This window comes from Brassica napus, chromosome C2 (assembly GCF_020379485.1).
Source record: "Brassica napus cultivar Da-Ae chromosome C2, Da-Ae, whole genome shotgun sequence".
NCBI classification, from domain to species: domain Eukaryota; kingdom Viridiplantae; phylum Streptophyta; class Magnoliopsida; order Brassicales; family Brassicaceae; genus Brassica; species Brassica napus.
The window spans coordinates 6,100,799-6,124,097 of NC_063445.1; the positions used below are offsets into that span (position 1 = coordinate 6,100,799).

A 23,299-nucleotide genomic window follows, 5' to 3' on the forward strand; every position below is an offset into this window, starting at 1 on the left:
CTCATTATATATTTAAACACATATTACAATATTAGAAGAAAAATTACTATACAATAGTCATTGCAATTATCTTTTGATTAGGAATTTAAAAATAGAAATTACTATTAAATAATATTTATAATTATTTTTTTATAAAATTCGTTTTTTGTTAATATCTTAGTATATATATATTTTTAAATATGAGATAGATTAATACATGTCACAATCTTAAATATATAATTTTCATGTATCGCGATCATGTTAATTAGCAACTTTGAAGAACCAAACTTTATATAATAAGACTATTAAATAATATTTATAATTAATTTTTAACAAAAATTGTTTTTATTATTTTAGTATATATATTTTTGATTATGAGATAGTTTAACACATATCAAATTTTTAAATATATAACTTTCATGTGTCACAATCATGTTAATTAGCAATTTTGAAGAACCAAACTTAATATAATCTTTTATAACATTAAGATTTTTGAAAATAAAATTATATTAAATTTTCAAATCTATTTTTTAGGATTTTGAAAAAGGAAAATTTCTAAAATAATTACTACTAAATATTTTATAAATATTGTTTACTATTACATAATTTTTAAAGCTATTTTTTTTCAAATTTTGTTTTTATTATCTTATTATATATATTTTAATCATTATATATTTAAACACATGTCACAATATTAGAAGAAAAATTATTATCAAATAATATTTTGTAATTATCTTTTGATTAGGATTTTAAAAATGAAAAATTACTATTAAATAATAATTAGTTTTTCATAAAATTCGTTTTTGTTAATATCTTAATATATATTTTTAATTATGAGATAAATTAACACATGTCACAATCTTAAATATATAATTGACATGTGTCGTGATCATGTTAATTAGCAACTTTCATTATATATTTAAACACATGTCACAATATTATAAGAAAAATTATTATCAAGTAATATTTTGTAATTATCTTTTGATTAGGATTTTAAAAATGAAAAATTACTATTAAATAATAATTACTTTTTCATAAAATTCGTTTTTGTTAATATCTTAATATATATTTTTAATTATAAGATAAATTAACACAGGTCACAATCTTAAATATATAATTGACATGTGTCGTGATAATGTTAATTAGCAACTTTTATGAACCAAGCTTATATAATAAGATGTTGTTATATTTAAAGTTTCCTCTCTTTAAACCCCTAAAATAAAATTTTTGCTTCCGATTTATTTATCAATTTAATCCAAAAATAATTTTTATACTTAAAGGTCTGTGTTAAATTCTTCTTAAATTGTCGTTTATCTTGTGGCTCCAAGTTTATATTGTTTTGACATAATGTTAAAGACATTTATCTTACAATGGGTTAGCATGCTCTTCAAATCAACCAAACTCTAAGACAAATAGAAATAGATTTCTTTATTATTTACAAGTGGTTTTTCTGGCGCGGAACGTCGTTTGTTTTATAATGTGTAGTTTTCATGTGTGACTGTATTATACTAAGGAGTTTGATACCATAATGGGGGATTATTGGGAAGGGACAATGGGTTTGTTTCACTCCACATCTGCCCTAATTTATTTTTCAAAAAAACTAAGACATTGAAACTTTATATTTACGCACTAAGAACATCTCCAAAAGATTCTCTATTATAGAGTTTGCAAAATTCTATATTTGAAGTTTCAAGTGTTCTTTTTCAAAAGCAAAATTTCAAATTTAACTTCAAAATTATTTGTAATTTACACTATGATCTTTATATTTGTCATAATTAATATAAATCGATAAAACTTTAATAAATAACTAGCACTTATATAAAAATATTGTAGTAATATTAATTAATATTTTTTTCACTAAAATATAAAATTATAAATAAAAATACATAATTAAATATTAAACTACAAGCAAAATACCAAATTATTACATAAAATTACTTTCTTAATGCTCCATTCTTGATTATACAACATTTGTTTGTAAAATATTTTAGAAGTTCTGGAGCAAATTTACTAGACTATTAGTGTTGTTGTAATGTTTAAATTTGTGTAATAATTATGTCTTCATGTATCTTCTTTTTTTTAAAAATATTAAGTTTCTTTTGTAATATTCTTGTTGTCTAATTCTACTTTAAAAATATTATAAATCTTATTTTATTTTTTTTAATTTTGTAAAATTTAAATTTATAAAATAAATTTGAAATATTTAAGATATACAAAAGTTTTAAAGATTAAAACGATGAATGAGAAAATACTTAAGAATCATAAATGTGATTTATAAGTAACAAGTGCCATCGTTCTCTTCTGTCCCGGATGGATGGCCCGCCCACTGATGGGCAGACCGAACGGGTGAACGCCTTTTTGGAATGCGCACCTCCCCCTTGTTGGATAGCTTCACCAGCTCCGAGAATGGCTGAGACTTGTCTCATGAACTCCATACCCAATACCACCTTGAATCATGCACGGTGAACCCTTCTCAAGGATGCACACCGACCAAGATGTAAATAAAAAGATGAAATTTCAAATTTAGAGTTTTGAGTAGTGAAACTTCAAATAGGAGATTTCACTTCTTAAAACTCTAAATTTTAAGTTTTGAAATTTCTTTTTATAGAGCAAAAAACTTTATATTTAAAGTTATATAGTTTTTTTTGGAGATAGTCTACGTAAAGAGAAGTTAAAGTATTTCGTGGGAAGCAAGAAGAAACTTCAAAGAATCCAGGTGAAGAAAATATCAAAGCAGAGAGAAACTTGTAGATAAATTTACCACAGATTGAAAGACTTTGATGGATCTTATTATGTTAGGATCATCACTAACCCGAACACAGTTGTTCCTTGTTTTTTTTTTAAATATGTCTTTTAAGCTATTGTTTACAGTCTCTCGAGGGAGAGGAATTTAAGGAGATATGAATAAAAATGATGAAAATTTCATTTTTTAGGTAAATTCATTGATAAAAATGTAGGCTTCAATTGGTAACCATGAAAATGAATGAAATGAACATATAAATGTTGAACAAAATTTCATTTAAGGAATTGAATTGAAAAAAAAAAATAAATATAGAGGAACAAACGTTCCTCGTCAAATTCAGAAGAGGAAAATACTTTTCATTAATTCATCAATATATGAGGAACATAGAGGAATATGGTGGGGTCCATATTTTCTTAATTTGACATAAAGATCAACTTAATTGGTATCAGTTTTGAGGAACAACAAATTCATCACCATTTTTTTTCCTAAATTGTGATCACCAATTGAAGCCGTACTCTAAATATATATATATAGTGTTTTTTTTGAGTTTTCTTTTAAATTTCATTTTCTTATACTTAATCTTTTTTAAACGTTTGATTTCGATAGTTGTGTTAAGTCGCTTAGAGAGATTGACTGCCGATCTTCGAGCTAAGTTCCGATGAAGACGGTGACGGGAAGAGTAACGACTGAGAAACCGATCTCTCTCTCAAAGGCGGCTAAGCTTCTCTCAAGACGTTGACGCGTACCTCCGACGCTCCTCCGCTGCGTTCACTGAGCTAAAGAGCTTCCACAGAGAGATTAGATGTACCGAGGCAAGGTTTGAGGATGAGAAGAAGAAGATGTTGTTGAGGAGAAGAAGGAGACGGTGAAGTTGGAAGAGGAGCAAGAGAGGGAGGAAAGAGAGAGAAAGAAGAATAAAGGTGAAAATGTTGTTGAAGAGAAGCGGAAGAGTGATGGAGAGATTGGTTCTGAGGAAAGGAAGAGAAAATCAAAAGAGATTGATGCTTCTTGAAGCTGTTACTTTTGCGAATATGCCTTGAATCTGGATGTTACATCTAGGAGATGGATGTTACATCACGTACATTATACCGACTCGGTTGCATCAAGAGCGTTGCATCAAGTTATTATGGATGTTACATCTGATCGTGAGCTTAGGCCCATGAGTCCGTATAGTCTAGGGTTTTAGATGCGAGATGCTACTATATATATCTTGTATTCGAAGTAACCTTGAACTTGCACTTTGTAAGCTCAATATCGCCTCCAATAATAAGATCTCTCTTTGCCCGTGGACGTAGCCCTTAGGGTGAACCACGTTAAATATATGTGTCGTAGTTACATCACTTTTATTCATCTGTTTCCGCATCTGTTCCTTCTCACGTCCATTACAACAGATTGGTATCAGAGCCAAAGTTCCGAGGTCCTTGGTTTGAGGGGAGGATTTTCAGAATAAATAAAAAGGCAATTCAAGTCCCACATCGGATATTTGACAGAATAAAGTCTAATATATATAGCTGGTCCAATCCCACTTACTATAAGACCTTTTGGGAGGAACAACCCAACAATAAATCCGTGAGGGTTTAGACCCAAAGCGGACAATATCATACTAAACGAGGGGTTGGACATCTGGTAACGGACGTCTGGCTCTAGTTGAACGTCTGGCCTCCAGCACGGGCATCCAGACTGGCTCTAGTAGAGCATCTGGCTCAGGAGTGCATCTGGTCCATCACAACACTAATGATGTCCCTCCTCGGTTACAATTTTAAGATTGATAAAGATTTGGTTTTGTGGGAACTCTCTCTCTCTCTCTGTTATAAGTTATTGTTGTTTTGGTAGTGTGTGTGATGTTGCATTCTTTACCGTTACTATATCTGGAAGATTCTTGAACAAGTTTTTTTAGAATTTGGATCTTCAAGTCGCAAGCTTTTTATGTAACAACTCACTTCTGTTTAGGCTCTTGAAAATCTGATCCTTGCTATGGTCTACTACAATGTTATTTCATAGATATCATCCGTTCCGTTCCATCCAATGTGAACTTCTTGAGAATGATGCTAAAGAAACAGGAACCGGTAATTGTATCATCCGTTCAACAATTACTTGTTACCGATTCTAATCATAACTATACAAGGTAACCGCAACTTTTGCAAATTAAATTGTTTATATATATAGCATGGCACACAGATCTACAGTTACAGAAAACAGAGCTTTGCAACAGAAACATAAATTGACCTCATGTCAAATTATTGAACAGGACATTGACCTCATGTCAAACTGATGAATGGCCGTAAACAAAAAAAAAAGAAACAAATACATGAAGCTTGGAAGAAAGAAGAGACCAGAAACAAAAAAGATAGCAAGATTTATCAGCACTTGGGCAAGTCAGCAGGAGGAGGAAGAAGTTTTTGATCAGGCTTATCTCCATCAAGAACAAGCCAAGCCATCCTCAGACCCCAACTGGTATGTACTTCCAAGTGACAGTGCATGAACCACACTCCTGTCCAAACATTTTTGTAAAGTTAGTTATACTTTTCATATCAGAATAGACTAATGTAAACCTATTTTCTCTTACCTGGGTTATCTGCAAGGAACCTAATAGCAGCCCATCCACCAGAAGGCACACCAACTGTGTTCCTCTCTATCGGATCAACAAGATTAAACTTCTTAGGATCCTTATTCGGATCAAAGTTCCCAAACCCTTGGCCAACGACAAAGAAGTTGAACCCATGAAGGTGAAGAGGATGGCTCTCCGCCCCAAGAATGCTAGTGTCCTGCATCACAAGCTCCACACTAGTGTTATACCTCAGAACCATCAAGTTCGTCCCGGTGCTAACCATGGTGTTGTTAGGCGGAGTGCCTGTGTAGTTAAAAGGAACAATAGGATTCCACGGGAAGTTTGGAGAATACACTCCATCAGATCTCCCAGAGTAGTGAGACTGAAGGAGAGCTTTCGTTGGCAGTGTGAATGAGATGTTGCTGATCGATGCAGCAAACATTGTGGTGTTAGTAGGACCCTGACACGTCTGGTTGTTCTTATGGTTACAAGGGTTCGTCCCCAGTCCCACCGTGAAAAAGAACTTCCTATCAACCTTCTGAGGCACGTTCGCCGGGAACTTCTCGCTGTTCAAGCTACGCAGCTTGTTACTGAACTTGGTAGCAAAGTTTGTATCGTTTAAAGCGGGGAGCACCGGTGTGAAGAGAGGAAGATTCTTTATATTGGTCTTTGCATGTTTAGGTTGTTCATATTCTAAGATGCCTGCGACTGTGGTGTTATCGAAAGTCCCCTGACCTGTGGCGTATGGTCTAGCGGTCATGAAGAAAGAGGCGCTAGGGTAACTCGGTTTGGTCTTGAGCAGGACGTTTGTGGTCTGGCCAGGAGCGATCAAGATGGTGTTAGTCTCGAATGGTTTGACGTAGACGGCATCAGCTTCAACGACTGTGACCGTGTGGTTTGCGATGCTGAAGAAGAGCTCGTCATTAAGTGCAGCGTTGATTATCCTGAGAAGGTATGTCTTCCCTGGCTTCACTCTCAGTCTGAATGTATCTGTTTTTTTAACATCATTGGTGGTTATATTTTATCAAAACCATTATTAGTTGTTGTAGGAATCAACACTTACCTTTAGCTGAGCAGTTGTATAGTGGACCAGGAAGACCGTTGATTGTGTAAGCATCAGAGACATTAGGACCACCTCCTGTCAGCGTTGCTTGGCGGATGATTGCCTCAGTGTCTGCGTTGAACCACTCCCCTGAAAATTTAAACCATTAAAAATAAATCAGTAATTAATGTTTAAAAATTCTCATCAGATTCTCAGTTTGTTTAGTCATCATCCTCACCAAAAACCATGGGAACTTCTTTGTGAGGCTTGGGAAAGGGGTAAGGAACACCGTGTTTGGGAAGAATGATAAGAGGACCATAGACCGTTGCTCTGAGCCATGAGATGTGAGCATGGTACCATAAAGTGCCTCTTTGACCAACAACGGTGTAGTTGTATAGGTAGCTTTGCCCTGTCTGAATTGGACATTGGGTTATGTAAGCTGGCCCATCAGCCCAACCAGACCTTAATTGCCTGATCCCATGCCTGAGATTTTCAGGTGTTAGTAATCAAACATTGCTTCTTAATGGTGCTTCAAAGATTATTATTACCAGTGGAGAGAGATATTGTTTGGGACATGGTTAACAACTTTGATCAGAAGCTGGTCACCTTCTCTAGCAATAATCTTAGGCCCTGGAAACTTCCCGTTTACAGAAACAAGGCTCTTTGTGTGGCAAAGACGTGTCACGGTATGCATTTTTATCTGCAAAAAAATATGAAACATCTTATCATCATCTGCCACCTTTCATGTGTAATCCCAACATTTTAACAGAATAAACAAATCATTACATACGTCCAGCGTATAATGCCTAGTAATCCCAGCTGCAGGTTCAGGAAGAAGAAGAACAAAAGAGAACACAGAAAAGAGAAGCCAAGACGCCATTTGTTATATATCCTTAGGAAGTTTAAGTAGGCTGGTAAAGGTTACTTAATACTCTGCCTCTGTTCTTTTTTTTTTTGTTTTTCTGTGTGGATTCATTGTTTCAACATTTAGTGTATATATAGAAAGGAAAGTTGGGTTCTTGCTTGAGCAGGAAATATAGAGAAAAAAATATACAGTAGTTTTTTTTGGTCAAAAAGAAATATAATAGTTGTTTATGTACAAACAAAAAGATAATTGGCAGAGAAGTCTATGTAATTCCAGACTCTTGATGTTGACTAGCTGTTAGAGCATATATGAACAGCTTATCAATGAGTGGTGTCAAAGATAAGTCAAACTCTTTGACCCTGGCCTCTAAACCCCTCAAAATCTCTTAGTTTCATTTTCAAGATTATGGCATAGAATTAAATATGAAATGCAAAGTTGTCATTTATAGTTTCCTTAACACCAATCCTTCTGTTCTGCTTATTTGACAGCTTTCAGTATATTAGACTTCAAAATTTTACATGAGGAAGTAACTTGGACCTAAAGTGGCAGTTGATATCGTTTGATAGAAAACTTCTAGAAGGGTAACTTTTGTGGTTAGCAGTTATGTTTTTACTTTAAATGGTTTCATCATTTCATAAGGCATTTTAATTTTTAAGTGATTTCATCTGCTTATTATTTATTTAATTTTGTTTTGCAGGTGGGAACTTTTGAAGGAGATCAATCGACGTGGAGCTAGTCAGAACATTCGTAAGCTAAAATTGCTTGATGGATAAGCAAAGAGAGGGAGATAGTAGCTATCATAGAAGGTCACGATTAGGGTTAGATATCAAAATCCATGAAGGTTATTGTCAATATATCGTGGATTACAAAAACATTGAGGAAACCTCAAATTAAGGTTGGCTCTTTTATTTCCCAAGCAAGTGACCTAACTCCCTTTTAAGTTCGTATACTCAAAGGCATCACTACTAAGAAAACATCAAGGATTCTGAGGGAAAAAATCGTCGGAATTTCGTCGGAATATCGTTATTCCGACGAAATTCCGACGAAACACGTCGTCGGAAATAATTCCTCGGAATTTCTTTTTTCCTCGGAAATCTCTCGGAATTTTCCGACGGAATTCCGAGGAAATAAATTTTCGAGGAAATTCCGAGGATTCCTAGTTTGTCGGAAAAGTCCTCGGAATATACCGAGGGAGAACTTCGTCGGGATAATTCCTCGGAAGTTCATCGATCGATGCGTGTTTGGACATATATACATCGATCGATAGGAGTATACCGACGGCCTTTTTCCTCGGTTTATTCCGAGGAACTGTTCCCTCGGTATATTCCGAGGGATCCGTTCCTCGGAATTTTCTGAGGGAGTTGTCCCTCGAAAAATTCCGAGGGAAATGTCCCTCGGTATATTCCGAACGTTTTTTAAAAAAACGGATCGATCGATACGTTTTTGTTCAAAAGCGCATCGATCGATCTAGTGAAAAATATAATTAATTTCCTCGGAATGTAAAAAATATTATTTTTTTTGAAAAAATAAAATTTCTGAAATTTAAATTCGAAAATATGAAATTAAAAGTAAAATTGAAATCATATTAATTAATATTCAAAGTTTCGCAAATAAAAATAAAACATTCCGAGTTTGGGGAAAAAAAACTACGGGTCTGGTACGTCCGGGAACACCTCGTTCGGGTACATCCTCTGCATCATCTCCATCATTTGCTGGTTCAGCCTCCTCTGTGCCTCATAGCCCGCCTGTTGAGCCGCCATCTGGGTCTCCAACAAAGATATACGATCATCTTTGTCCTTCAACTGAGCCGTAAGTACTTCTGGATCAACAAAGGGCGGTGGTGCAGAAGAAGGAGGAACCGACCGGGTGCGACGACCCAAACCGACCAAACGTCCCTTCTTCTTTGGAACCGACTGAATAGAAAAAAGCCAAATTTAGAAATTTAAACCAAGAAATAAATGAATTGAACTTTAAAAAAAAAGAACTTACGGATTCAACGATTTCGTTGATTCGAAACCGGGACAAGTTGGTCGAAGCCGTCGAAGCGTCATCCTCGGTTTGAAGCTGAGACACTTCGTCTACCACCTGAGTTTGGACCAGGTCGACCACGTCCCTCACAAGACCGTCATCAATCTGGCCGGTCTTCTTGTTGGTATACGCCCTCCTCATTAGGGCGAGATCATCAACCGGCTCGCCATCATTTTCTTCCGCCTTGAAAAAAAACATAAATTAAAGAAACATTAGAAATTAGAAGAAATGCACAATAAATTTAAATTCTGAAACTCAAATAATTGAAGAAAAAGCGGTTGAACTTACCATGCGATCTCCGAGAGTGGCAATAGATTGAGCACCCAAGTTATGCTTGTAGATGCCCTTCCCTTTACGGTCGCTCCTGCGGTTGGTGGAGTTGGTGGAAGAAGTTTCTTTCGTCTCCTCCTTATCCCAATGCGCACACAACTCCTTCCAGACCGTGTCGTTCATCGACTTTGGGACCTTTTAATTAAAAAAAAGAAAAAGTTTAATAAATTAAAAAATAGTTTAATAAATTAAAAAATTGTTTAATAAATTAAATCGAACCTTATTGATTTCCCACTTCTTCTTCCACTCGTGGATCTGCTTCCCATAGTTGTCCATTACTTTATGGACGAAGTGGTGATAGATAAAGAGCGTCTCATCGGAATTTCAGTTGAACTCTTGCTGAAAAAAAACACAATTAGTAGAAAATTTATATTAAAGATTAAAAATATAAGTAAAAAATTAGAATACTTACCGCAAACTGACGAAACCACAGAACCTGCTTGTCGGTTGGGAAGTGAGTGAAAGTCGGATGTCCACTGTCGAGGGCCGAGTACATCATACGGTTGATCCATGCGCTGATCCCGTTCCCGGATCGGTTGAACCTTATTAAAAGAACAAACGGTTAATAATGAATCCAAATTTAAAGAAAAAAAAATGTTTAATTACCATGTTTGACCCCGTCCATGTGGATACGGAGTGAGATACGGAAGATGGTCACGACCGGGCTGTTGAACCAACTCCGCAACCCTCATCACTCCCGGAGGACCCGGAGGAACAGGAGCGGATGCAGCAGCGGGAGCGAGAGGAGCATGAGCGGGTGCAGCAGAGGGAGATGTATGGTTGGAGCTGTGGGGCGAAGGGGAATCCTGAAAATGGCTGGAATCCCGAGACTGGCTCCCCGTACCACCACGACCACGACGCTGTCGAGGCCGGGTCTGATCATCATGAGACCTGTAAATTAAAAAAATATATTTAATAAATACAGAAATATATAAATTAATTTTTTTATTAAAAAAAAATCCCAAATAATTTAATCACAGAAAAAGATTTATATATATTAAATTTTTTTAATAAATATATAAAAATAGTTCTAATAAACAAAAAATAGTTTTAATAAATAAAAATTGTTTAATAATTACAAAAAAAATAGTTTTAATAATATATATATATTAAAAATATTTTTAAATCCCAAATAATAGTATTTAATCACAAAAAAGTTTTATAGATATTTAAAATGTTTTGTAAAATCCAAAAAATCGAATTTATATAGAATTTTTTTTTTGTAAAATCCAAAAAATCGAATTTATATAGAAAAATCGTTTTGTAAAATACAAAAATCGATTTTATATACAAAAATCGATTTTATAAATAAAAAAAAATTATAAAAAAATTCTAAATCAATTCAACAAAACAAATTATTCAACCAAATCACAATTCTAAACTTATTATACAACCAAATCACAATCCTAACCAATCACCCTAACAAAAATCTATCAAAACTACACAAAAACCTAACAAATAGAACCTAAGAGAGTGGGATAGGGTCCTTACATGATTTGTGTAAGAGAAGAGGGAGATCGCCGGAGATATCGTCGGATTTTAGGGGGAAATCGCCGGAGAGAAAGAGAGGAGTCGCGCAGAGGAAGAAGAGAGAAATGGGGAAGAAGAAGGGGCTTGTGGTTATAAAACCTAGGGTCCGACGGACATTATCCGTCGGAATTCCGTCGGAATTCTAATTTCAATTTTCGCGAAATTTTTGCCCGGTAAAATGAAAATATTCCGAGGAAATTCCGACAGATAGTAAAATATCCGTCGGAATTTCCTCGGAATATTCCGAGGAAATACCGAGGAACTAGTGTTTGGGGTTTCAAAACATCAATTTTTTTTGCCGTATTTCATTTCTTATACAATTGTAATGCATACCATTGAGGATTCTTTGTATAGATGAGCATAAACCATGAAATAACAAATTTCAAAACTAATTGAAAGTATTCCCTTTACCGTTCATTAAAAGGTATAAGTGTTTCTCTTATGTTGCGAGATTTCGTTCATACAATCGGAAAAGTGTTAATTATACGGTAAGGAACAAATTTTTGACTTCATAATGAACGTAAGACACTTAATAAGGGTTATATAGGTGTTATTCAAACGGCAAAACGTTGTTTTTGGTTTAAAAACCCTATTTTCTCGGAATTTCCTCGGATTATTCCGAGGGAACTCCGAGGAAACCCTCTTCTTCCTCGGAATTTCCTCGGAATATTCCGAGGAAATTCCGACGAACTAGTGTTTGGGGTTTCAAAACATATTTTTTTTAAAAAAAAATGCATCGATCGATGCGTTTCTGAACAAAAACAAATCGATCGATTACTAAGATGGACCGCGCCGTAAGATTGTGATCGATCGATGAGAGTATCCCATCGATCGATCGAGAATCTGAATTGTTCCTCGGAATGTCCTCGGAAAATCTTGTAAGTTTTTTAAAAAATGCATCGATCGATTCGTTATAGAACAAAAAAGCATCGATCGATTACTAAGATGGCCCGGGCCGTAAGAATGTGATCGATCGATGAGAGTATCCCATCGATCGATCGAGAATCTGAATTGTTCCTCGGAATGTCCTCGGAAAATCTTGTATGTTTTTTTAAAAACGCATCGATCGATTCGTTATAGAACAAAAACGCATCGATCGATTACTAAGATGGCCCGGGCCGTAAGAATGTGATCGATCGATGAGAGTATCCCATCGATCGATCGATCGAGAATCTCAATTGTTCCTCGGAATGTCCTCGGAAAATCTTGTATGTTTTTTTATAAACGTATCGATCGATGCGTTATAGAACAAAAACGCATCGATCGATGCGTGTTCGAAAAACAGAATTATAAGGCAAAACCCGACCTTTTTTGGATCTAAACCTTAGAACTCTCATCCCTTCCGATTTCCCCTATAATTCGCCCCCTTTCTCTCTCTATAATCATCCGATTTGAACAATTTTGGGCTCTATTCCACTTGATTTTTTGAGCTCTACCTGATTCCTACACTCGTCTTCACCCTAAGACAGGTATACTCCGCGAATCTCCACATTCTGAAATCGTGTTCTTGAGCAATTTTTTGGGTTTTGTGAATTTCTTATTTCCGTGTTGATTCCTTGATCAAATATGCATGAAACAGATGTTTAAACATGGAATAGAACACAATTGTCTGTGATCAACGAGTTTGGAACAAGATTTGAGATGATTTAGGGATTGAGAATTTTTTTCAATTTGGTTTTTTTTTATCACAACTCGATTTCGCTTTTCATTTTCATGTTGCTTTGAGTTCTTAATTGATTATAACCATGTTGAGAGCAATGATTCTATTTTATAGAGAATGAAGCGCACAAAAACATCAGCAAAGAAGAACACACAAGAAGAGGGTTCGTCTCAGCTGGAGAAGCAAAGGCCAAAGAAGTGGGATAAGTCTGATACCACCCACTACAACAACATGAAGAAGGTAGCCGTTCCGGCTACACAACTAGCATGTCCTGAGACGATGACAATATTGGGAATCAAAGCAGACATTGAAGGACTGTTCCAGAACATGGGTCTAGGCCAACTATGCAACCTCAACGAACCCACTTATCCGGAGTTGGTACGCCAGTTCATAGCATCCGCATACGTCACCCGTCCCGATGATAGCCATCAGGAAGGTTTTCTGGCATTCGTAGTGCAGAAAGTATACTATGAGGTATCTTTCACAGACCTCTGCGGACTATTTGGATTGAGTGCAGGGGAGAGGACATCAGGTCTTTATTGGACTTCAGAGCTGTTGAATTTCTGGGAAACGATTGGCACAGGGTTTTATAGATCTTCTGAGGCAAAGGAGTCACTTATCCGGAGCCCAGTACTGAGATATGCCACACGCCTCATTGGCTCAATGCTATACGGGACAACCACAGCCGCATCAGTCACGCAATGGGAGTTGTGCCTCCTGTACCAAGGTGTGAGGCATTTGCTACCGGCATTTGGAAACTCTACATTCCCACCTGCTACTGCCTTCAACATGGGAGCGGTGCTGGCCGCAAACTTAGCAGGATACAAGGGGAAAGTAACCAAATCCAAGAGCAATGCATGTGGATTTGGTGCAGTGATTACTCGGATCCTTAGACATGTGGGTGTAGACTGCGAGAACCAGCAGGTAGCACTGGACAGATCGAACAACATTGCTTGGAACTACCTGGATGTCATTTCTCTAGTAAGTAAGGAGTTCATAGCTGGTCCCCACTCGAGGATCCATCGGGATGGTCCTTACGTCTACGTATTCCAGGACCGAGCGAAGAAAACACTCTACTGCCACCTGCCTCAGATCGGCCTGACTGCTCTACTTTCAGAGGCTGCAGTTGAGTTCCTACCCCCTGCTACCGCACTAGTAGACAAGCCATCCTTCTTCACGCCAAAATATCAGACCAAAGGCAAGGGCGTGGTTGATGAAGAAGGACAAGATGAGGCTGCACAAGCCATTCCAGATGATTCACAACCCCATCAGCTACTCCCATCAGACTCCAGCCAGTACAAGCTGCAAGAGCTTCCACCGAACGCCACTTCGCGCCAGCAACAACATTGGAGAGATCAGAGCATAAAGACAAACAACGACATGCTACACAAGATCTGGGCTGCCATTTCACGTATCAGGCCGTGTCGTTGCCAAAAGGATGATGTAGTTCATCGGGACAACTCTCCATCCAGCTCTGGTTCGGGTTCGAGTGGTACACACAGGGTAAGAAAGAGGTCCAAGAGACCCAACGATGCAGGAACATCTGGAGCAGGAGACGAGGAGTAGGAGCTATCACCGGCTATTTTATTTTCTTTTCTATTCTAACGTTTTATGGTCTTATTTTCTGTTAATTTTGAACTGAGTTTTTTTTAGGTTTCTTAATTATGAGTTCGTATTTCTTTTACATGGTTTCTTCGTTTTATTTGGTTGTGTTTTGAGTAGCTTTTAATTCGTATTCAGCTTTGCCTTGCTAGATAAACCAAATAACTATTATCCGAGGAAAGAGGTTATATCAAGTGTTCCTCGGAATTTCCTCGGTATTTCTTAAAAAAAAAAAAAGTTCAATGGTAGTCTGTTTCCGAGTCATCATCACCAGATGAATCTGAATCTGGATCTTGGTGAAACTCTCCAATCACTGGTTCATCCTCTACGTGAACGACGGCTTCCTCTCCAAAGTCGGTTAAATCGACTACAAGGCCAACTCCAGCTAAATCTTCTGCTGCACTTAAGTTGCCGGATGTGCTTGGTTGTAGTGGGTCTTCCAGCTCAGAACTTCCCTGAACTCGGCCTCTCGGGTTGAGTCTTGTAACAGTAACCCATGGATCATCTCTGTTCCTTACCCGGGGGTACTTGATATAACAAACCTGTAACATTTAGAAAAATTATAAATTAATACACATGATGATGAATCATTCTGAATAATTAACATTTAATTACCTGATCGGCCTGGGAAGCAAGAATGAAAGGATCATAATATTGCAGCTTTCGCCTCGAATTTACTGATGTAACACCAAATGCATCTGTTCTCACACCTCGATCTGGGGTGTTGTCGTGCCAATCACAATAGAAAACAGTACAGCGCAATCCAACCATGCCCAAATACTTGATTTCCAAAATCTCATGTATGTGTCCGTAGTATACATCATCTCCTGATGCAGAACAAACGCCAGCATCATAAGTCGTACTCGAACGTCTCCTCTTCTGAGTTGTGAATGCATATCCTCGAGTACAAAATCTCGGATATGACTTCACAACAAAGTTTGGTCCAACGACCATCTCACGTATCCAATCGTCAAATGTTTCACCTCTGGCCAAACCAGCAAACACCTATTAATAGCTATATATATATATATATATATATATATATATAATAAATGTGAATTAGTATAAATATGTGATAAAATATATTTTAATTTGTTTAAAGCACTCACATAAGTAAACATCCATCCAGTAAATTCTCTCTGCTTCATTTCTTCTAGTTCGTCCTCTGTGGCGTATCTATACTCGAACCGCTTTTCTGCCATGAAAATCCTGTATATGATGACAATAATGTAATTAATTAAGATTTAAATTTCAACTTGTTAAAATAAAAATTTGTAAGCTCATTTATTTACCTCTCATATTGAAGAACGTCTTCGCAGTTGGTGAGCAAATATGTTTGCAAATGACTGCGCTCCTGCTCAGTAAGTCGACGGTCCTTTGGTTTTCCGCTAAGTCGTCCAACGTCTGTGAAAATGTCTGGAACCGTAACATGATATGTTGCCCGTTCGCCTCTATCATCATGCCGAGCAGGTCTTCTGTTTTTGGTCTGAACTTCTGCTGGAAAGTAGTACTCGGCAAAGTTTGAAGTTTCTTCATTGATCATCTGTGCGACTATAGAACCTTCCACCCTACTTAAATTTTTCACCATCTTCTTCAAATGGAACATATACCGCTCATACAGATACATCCATCTATACTGCACAGGACCACCAAGTTCCAATTCTCTTGCCAGGTGAATAACAAGATGCTCCATAACATCAAAAAATGAGGGAGGAAATATCTTCTCAAGGTTGCACTGAATCACGGCTATGTTAGTCTTCAAATTTTCAATACCTTCAAGAGTCACTGATCTCGTGCATAAATCGCGGAAGAAACCACTTATCCCTGCAATTGCTTCATGAACATTTCGTGGTAATAGTTCCTTGAAGGCGAACGGAAGGAGGCGCTGCATCATTACATGGCAATCGTGGCTTTTCAAGCCAGTAAACTTTCCTTCCTTTCTGTCGATACAGTTACGCAAATTTGATGCGTAACCGTCTGGAAATTCCACATCGTTTGAAATCCAATCAAAGAACGCATCTTTTCCCGCTGCATCAAGTCGGTATATGGGAAAAGGAGCCCTACCATTCTCATCAACATGAAGTTCTGAACGAGCACATATATCGACTAAATCCAGTCTTGACTTCAAATTATCCTTTGTTTTACCTTGAACATTAAGGATCGTGTTCATGAGATTGTCAAAAAAGTTCTTCTCAATATGCATGACATCTAAATTATGCCTTAGCAGATGATCCTCCCAGTATGGCAGATCCCAGAAAATACTTTTTTGTGCCAGTTATGTAGTTCTCCAACAGCATCTACCGGAAAACGCTCATGTCCACCGACTTCTGGCGTCCTTTCTGCACCAAAATCTCTTAGTTGTATCTTCAAATCTTTCCCACAAATTTCCGGAGGTGGACTGTCAAACACCCTCTTGTTCTTCGTAAACAAATTCCTACTCCTACGATATGGATGATCAGGTGGTAGGAATCTCCTGTGACAGTCAAACCAACACGTTTTCCTTCCGTGCTTTAGTTGGAAAGCATCAGTGTTATCTTGACAATATGGACATGATAGCCTTCCATGCGTTGTCCATCCAGACAACATACCATATGCTGGAAAATCACTTATTGTCCACATTAGTACTGCCCGCATTTGAAAGTTTTCTTTACACGAAACATCGTATGTTTCAGCACCTTGAGCCCATAGTTGTTGCAACTCATATATTAGTGGCTGAAGAAACACATCAAGTGATCTCTTAGGATGCTCTGGTCCGGGAACGAGAATCGAGAGAAACAAAAACTCTCGTCGCAAGCACAAGTTTGGGGGGAGGTTGTATGGTGTAAGAATGACGGGCCATAGAGAATACTGTCTTCCACTCTTGCCAAACGGACTGAAACCATCAGTACATAATCCAAGGTAGACATTTCTTCTCTCATACGCAAAGTCGGGATACTTTGATTGGAAATGCTTCCACGCTTTTGCATCTGAAGGATGTCTGATCTCACCATCTGTTGAGTGCTCCGCATGCCATCTCATTGGTTGCGCTGTGCGTTCAGACAGATACAACCTCTGCAACCTTTCCGTCAAAGGTAAATACCACATCCTTTTATATGGCACTGGAACTCTTCCACTCGTATCTTTATAACGAGGCTTTCCACAAAATTTGCATGTAACCCGCTGTTCATCCGCCCTCCAATAAATCATGCAGTTGTCGCTGCATACATCTATTACCTGATACGATAAACCAAGACCAGCTACGAGTTTCTGAACCTCGTAGTATGAACCAGGAGCTACATTATCCTCGGGTAGAATACCTTTTACAAAATCAGCAATCGCATCCACACAGTCTTCAGCCAAATTATAATCTGTTTTAATGCCCATCAATCTTGTAGCAGATGATAAAGCTGAATGACCATCTCTGCAACCTTCGTACAATGGTTGCTTTCCAGCATCCAACATATCATAAAATCTCCTAGCTTCTGCATTGGGTAAATCTTCCCCTCTAAAATGATCATTTACCATCTGCTCAGTACCTACACCATAATCTACATCCGTTCTAATTGGTTCTTCTAATCTAACCGCTGGCTGAGGTTCGCTAGTACTACCATGTTCATAATCAGTTTCCCCATGATGATACCAAATTTTGTAACTTCGTGTAAACCCACTCAAATATAGATGAGTCCAAACATCCCACTCTTTAATAACCTTTCTATTTTTACAATTAGAGCAAGGACATCTTAACATACCTGTTTTTGCTTCCGGTTGTCGGTGAACTAACCCCATGAATTCGGTTATACCTCGTTGGTATTCTTCCGTAAGCAATCTCGTGTTCGGATCCAAATGAGGTCGATCGATCCAAGAACGAAAATAATTTGAAGAAGACATATTTTTTATGAATCAAATTCGTGTGTAAATAGAGTAAGAGGGAGGATGAAGATATGAAGTGAATGAAGAGGAAGAGGAGTGCTTGTATTTATAGTTTAAATCCTGCCGAAATACCAAGGAAATTCCGACGGAATTCCGACGGAAAAAACTAGTTCGTCGGAATTTCCTCGGAATTTTGTAAAATCCCCCAACGGCTCTCCAACGGCTATAATATTTCCTCGGAATTCATCGGTTTTTTCCGAGGAACACAGTTTTCCTCGGAATTTCCTCGGAATATTCCGACGGACTGTAGTTTCCTCGGAATTCCGTCGATATATTCCGAGGAAAGTCCGAGGAAACCCAATTTTGTGTTTCCTCGGAATTTCCTCGGAAATTCCTCGGTATATTCCGAGGATTTCATTTTCTGTTGGAATGTCCGTCAGAATATCGCTGTTTTCTTGTAGTGCATGCCACTTATGCATGCTTCTCAACATATACATATATATAATATTCATATTTATTATTGCAATGATAATGTATATATGGGATATGTTTGCTTGTTATTCGTCTTTCATATTTACAATTTTGATGAAATTTAAAGTCGATATATGGTGTTTCTAACACCATATTATATTATGCGTGTTTTGAGTTAATTCTCAGTCCTAATTTGTACTTATTTGATATCATTCCAGGTCTGGAGCAGGTGAAGGAGTAAAGAAGAGAGTGTCATGAAGGAAGATGCCATTTTGGAATATCTAACACAGAACAGCCAGTCGGATCAATCCGAAGGTTATTTCTAAAGAGAGCAAGCGACTGACTGTTCCCGACTATTAAGGAAACCTCCAAGATTTCAGGAGTTTGCCCTAGATTTTCTCTCCTCTCTCTCTACCACCGGCGCCTCCATATAAAAAACCTATGCTATCATTTCTATTTTTCTTACCCTAGTTTTACAAGAGAACTAGAACTCTATTTTGGCGATTTAGCAACTTGTAAGGGAGAAGACCTCATCTCTCATCACGAGAAAACCATCCTGAACTCTTGTCTTTCTATGCTATTTTCTATGCAGTATTATTAAGAAATCATGTATGTGTTACCTTGCATAATGATCGAGTAGTCGGCTAAGCTTGCTAAGGGTTTTAAGGTGTCATTCGTGTGAGCTAAACATAAATAAGTGATCTCATTTATTCTTCATTCATATTGTTCTTACTGCTTGCATTAAACTGACCACTTAATGTTAGATTTTAAGATTAATCACCTAGCTAACCGCGTCGGAGATAGCTTGATATATATTGAATGAGCTTCATATCCCTAATCAGCGAGAGTAGATATTAGGGTTTTAAGTGAACAGATCGGACCTGATCTCGCAAGGCTTGTTATCGTGTCTTGTTCCAAGCGAGAGCTTAGGAAACATGATCGGTCTGCAAAGGGCGCAATACCACGACAGTGGGTTGTTCCAGCTGAGTGATCCTAGTTCTAGACTGCATTTCAACGCGCTTGAATAAATGTTTCGCTCAACATTGACACCCGATGAAATACCCTAGGCTGGGTTTTTAATTGAATTGAATTTAAATCTTTAGTCTACTTGTTACTTGCGTCACTATTGCAAATCAAAACCCCACTTGTTTCTTAGCTTAATATCAAAGTCATAAGAGTAAAGTGTAAACTGGTCCTCTGGGTTGAATCTCAAATATTACAATTACAACTGTTAAACTTGATAGTAGAAATGATTTATTCTTAGTGTATCAAGTTTTGGCGTCGTTGCCGGGGACCAGATTTTTACCTTTATTTTTCGGTTTCATATTTAGTCTGAGATTTTTAACTTGCTCTTAATTCTTTTTTGGAACAGATGATCCAAGTGCATGACCAGTAGACATACTCGGAGCAACGCACAAGGACCGTTACATCAACTCACCAACGAAGAACTCGCAAGATTAGAACGACAGAACCGTCAACAGCCTAGACCTACCAACACCACAATGGCTGGTCAAGGAAATCAGGATGATCTCACTGCAACATTAACGATCATTCAACAGCAAATGCAGGCTCATCAACAGCAGATGTTGCAGATGTAGCAAACCATCCAAAATCAACAACAAGCTGCTAAGCTAGCGGCTGAGAATGCCGCGCAAGAAGAACGAGGTGCTCCTATCAGAGAGCGGAACCTTCCGCGGAACTTTGCTACTAATCGTTCCGCCATCAACCCTCCTTCCTGTACTCGGCAAGATTATGAGATCAAGCCTGCTCTGATAAGTCTGGTATAAAAGAACACGTTCAGTGGTCTTACTACTGACATTCCAATGGACCACATCGAAGCCTTAGAGAGAATCTGCAACTTCTCTCGCTCAAACGGAGTGCCACCAGACTATCTCAAATGCACCATGTTCCCGTTCTCTCTTGAAGGGAAAGCTTCTCGCTGGTTACAATCTCTCCTGACCGGTTCCCTTACCACATGGGATCAGGTCCGATCAGCGTTCTTGAGTCACTTCTACACGAAGTCCAAAACCGCAGCTTTAAGGCACATAATCTCCAATTTCAAGCAAAGATCCGATGAGCCTTTCCATGAAGCTTGGGAGCGATACAAAGAATACCAGAGACAATGCCCTCACCATGGGTTTGATGATGACTACATACTGGAGGTGTTTTATGATGGAGTAAGCTATGAGTTCCGAAACACCCTAGATTCCTCGAGTAATGGAGACTTCATGACTCAAACGGCACCTGGAGCATTCGAACTGATTGAGGACATGGCTTCAAGTTCACTGAATAAGAACAAGGAGCATGACTGCTCGAAGAGCGCAAACAACATAGATGATATTGCTGCAAAGGTTGACCAGCTGATTAAGGGCAACCAAAGCCATGTTCATAATGGAGGAAGCGGCACCTGATAAGAATGCTGGTGATCTTGTTTTTGATGCTGAGATTGCTGGAGATGACCAGCAAGAGGTGAGCTATGTAAATGGGCAAGGATGGCAGCTCAAAAACTACCACCCAAACCCTAACGTGAGGAACAACCCACAGCTTTTCTGGCCTAAGCAGGACAAACCAGTTGACCCTGCGCAGAGCAATCAAGGACAATATACCGGGTATCAGAAGAATTATCAACTGCGGACCTATGTTCTAAGTCAACCACAGAACAACCAATCTCAGATGCAGAAACACAAGATTACTCAGCCAGCTGCTCCCGCTCATGTTGCTGCTCCCGCTCATGTTGCTGCTCCGCAAGACGAGACAAAAGCAATGTTGCAGCAGCTGCTCCAGGGCCAACAGATCCAAGGGAAAGCATTGAACCAGGTCACCACTGTTATCAACACCAGAATGAATCATATGTTTAATGACCTCAACACCAAGTACGATAATGTCGCGAGTCATATGAGACAGATGGACATTCAGATTGCTCAAACAACTGAAAGCGTCAAAAAGCAGCAAGGTACTCTCCCTGGGAAGACCGATAAAAATCCAAAGAAGTGCAATGCAGTTGGGCTGAGAAGTGGAAAGCAACTGTCAGACCTAGTAAGGAAGAAATTCACTGCGGCTGAGAAAGGAAAACAGAAGGAGTTAGAACAACCACCAGCCGATGCTCCGGTGTCTGAAAACGAGAGGGAACCAACGGTTGAGGCCAATCCGCCAGGAACCGAGCAGCCAGCTGAAGCTGTTCGCCCGTCCCCAGAACATATTCCTGCTCGTGAATACTATCCTAAAGTACCATACCATGTTCCAGCAAGGGTTACACGTAAGGATCGAGAAGAGATGAAGTGCAGAAAAATGTTGGAAGACCTGTCCGTCAGACTTCCTTTGATGGATGCGATCCAGATGATACCTTCCATGCGTAGCTTTATGAAGGGGTTGATCTCAGGAAAGATATCAGAGGAAAGTGAATTCATGACTGTTTCTAAGGAGTGCAGTGCAGTGATTCAGAACAGGCCAATAAAGAAGCGAGGAGACCCTGGAAAGTTTGTCCTCTCTATCCAGATTGGAAAGACAGTCTTCTCTTGCTCCTTGGTTGATCTGGGATCCAACGTAAACCTTATGCCTTACTCAGTAGCAAGACGTCTGGGATTCACGCACTTCAAACCAACCAGGATGTCCTTGGTATTTGAGGATAGATCGGTCAAGTCCCCAATTGGTATTCTCGAGGATCTCCAAGTAAGAGTTGGGAACACCTCCGTCCCAGCAGATTTTGTGGTTCTGGAGTTAGAGGAGGAGTCCAAGGATCCTCTCATTTTAGGAAGACCGTTCCTGTGTACTGTTGACGCTATAATTGATGTGCGGCTAGGTAAGATTGATCTGCATCTGGGAGACATAGTCATGCAGTTCGAGATGGACGAGTTGCTGAAGAAACCGATGCTGGATGGACAAACCTTCGTGGTGGATGAAGGGATTGACCCGCTTGAACCTCGTGAGGGAATGATCGAGGAAATCCTTACAGATGATCCACTAGAACTTGCACTAATAAGAGCTGAAGCCGAGCAGAACATCGAGAACATTGATGCAGATGGGTATGACAAGATGCTTGACTCCGCGAGAAGTATGGGGAGAGTAGTAGTGAGTCTAAGTCTGGAGGAGGAGAGCAACAATAATAAGAACACTCCGACCGGAGCGACCTCTCCATTGAACGCACCTGATCCGTCGAACTTACTCGACGACCCTTGGAGCGAGTTGAAAGCCCCAAAGGTTGAGCTAAAACCCCTTCCCAAAGGGCTCAGGAACACTTTCTTAGGCCCAAATTCCACATATCCCGTTATTGTGAACGCTGAACTTAATAATGTGGAAATTGCATTGCTCTTGTGTGAGCTTAGGAAATATCGTAAGGCATTAGGATATTCACTAGCTGACATACCTGGCATCTCACCCGATTTATGCATGCATAGAATACACCTAGAAGATGACTCAATGACTTCTGTTGAACATCAGAGGAGGTTAAACCCAAATCTAAAAGATGTTGTTAAGAAAGAGCTAATGAAACTTCTAGAGGCTGGTGTAATCTATGCTATATCTGATAGTAAGTGGGTTATCACTGTTCATGTAGTACCAAAGAAAGGTGGGATCACCGTTATCACAAATGAAAAGAATTAGTTAATCCCCACTAGAACAGTGACAGGACATCGCATGTGCATTGATTTCAGAAA

At 38.5% G+C, this 23,299-nt stretch overlaps 1 protein-coding gene and 1 non-coding gene across 2 annotated transcripts; both read right to left on the reverse strand.

Moving 5' to 3' along the window:
* Window positions 1-4,858: 4,858 nt before the first annotated feature.
* On the reverse strand, window positions 4,859-7,347 carry LOC106347478 (laccase-17). Its single transcript, XM_013787011.3, has 6 exons — window positions 7,103-7,347; window positions 6,861-7,012; window positions 6,551-6,795; window positions 6,334-6,462; window positions 5,289-6,260; window positions 4,859-5,213 (listed from the first exon to the last, which is right to left on the reverse strand). Exons 1-6 carry the CDS (start codon window positions 7,190-7,192, stop codon window positions 5,083-5,085), a joined length of 1,719 nt encoding a protein of 572 aa, XP_013642465.2. The 5' UTR covers window positions 7,193-7,347; the 3' UTR covers window positions 4,859-5,082.
* Window positions 7,348-20,679: 13,332 nt separating this feature from the next.
* LOC125582748 lies at window positions 20,680-20,787 on the reverse strand. The gene has a single exon (XR_007320202.1). It is a non-coding gene; the product is annotated as a small nucleolar RNA R71 (small nucleolar RNA).
* Window positions 20,788-23,299: the final 2,512 nt, after the last annotated feature.

Coding starts and splice junctions, on each gene's coding strand:
- LOC106347478 (XM_013787011.3), bottom strand. CDS start 7,192: ATGGCGTCTTGGCTTCTCTTTTCTGTGTTCTCTTTTGTTCTTCTTCTT. Junction 6,463..6,550: donor AGAAGTTCCCATGGTTTTTG/GTGAGGATGATG, acceptor TTAAATTTTCAG/GGGAGTGGTTCAACGCAGAC. Junction 6,261..6,333: donor ATACAACTGCTCAGCTAAAG/GTAAGTGTTGAT, acceptor TTAAAAAAACAG/ATACATTCAGACTGAGAGTG.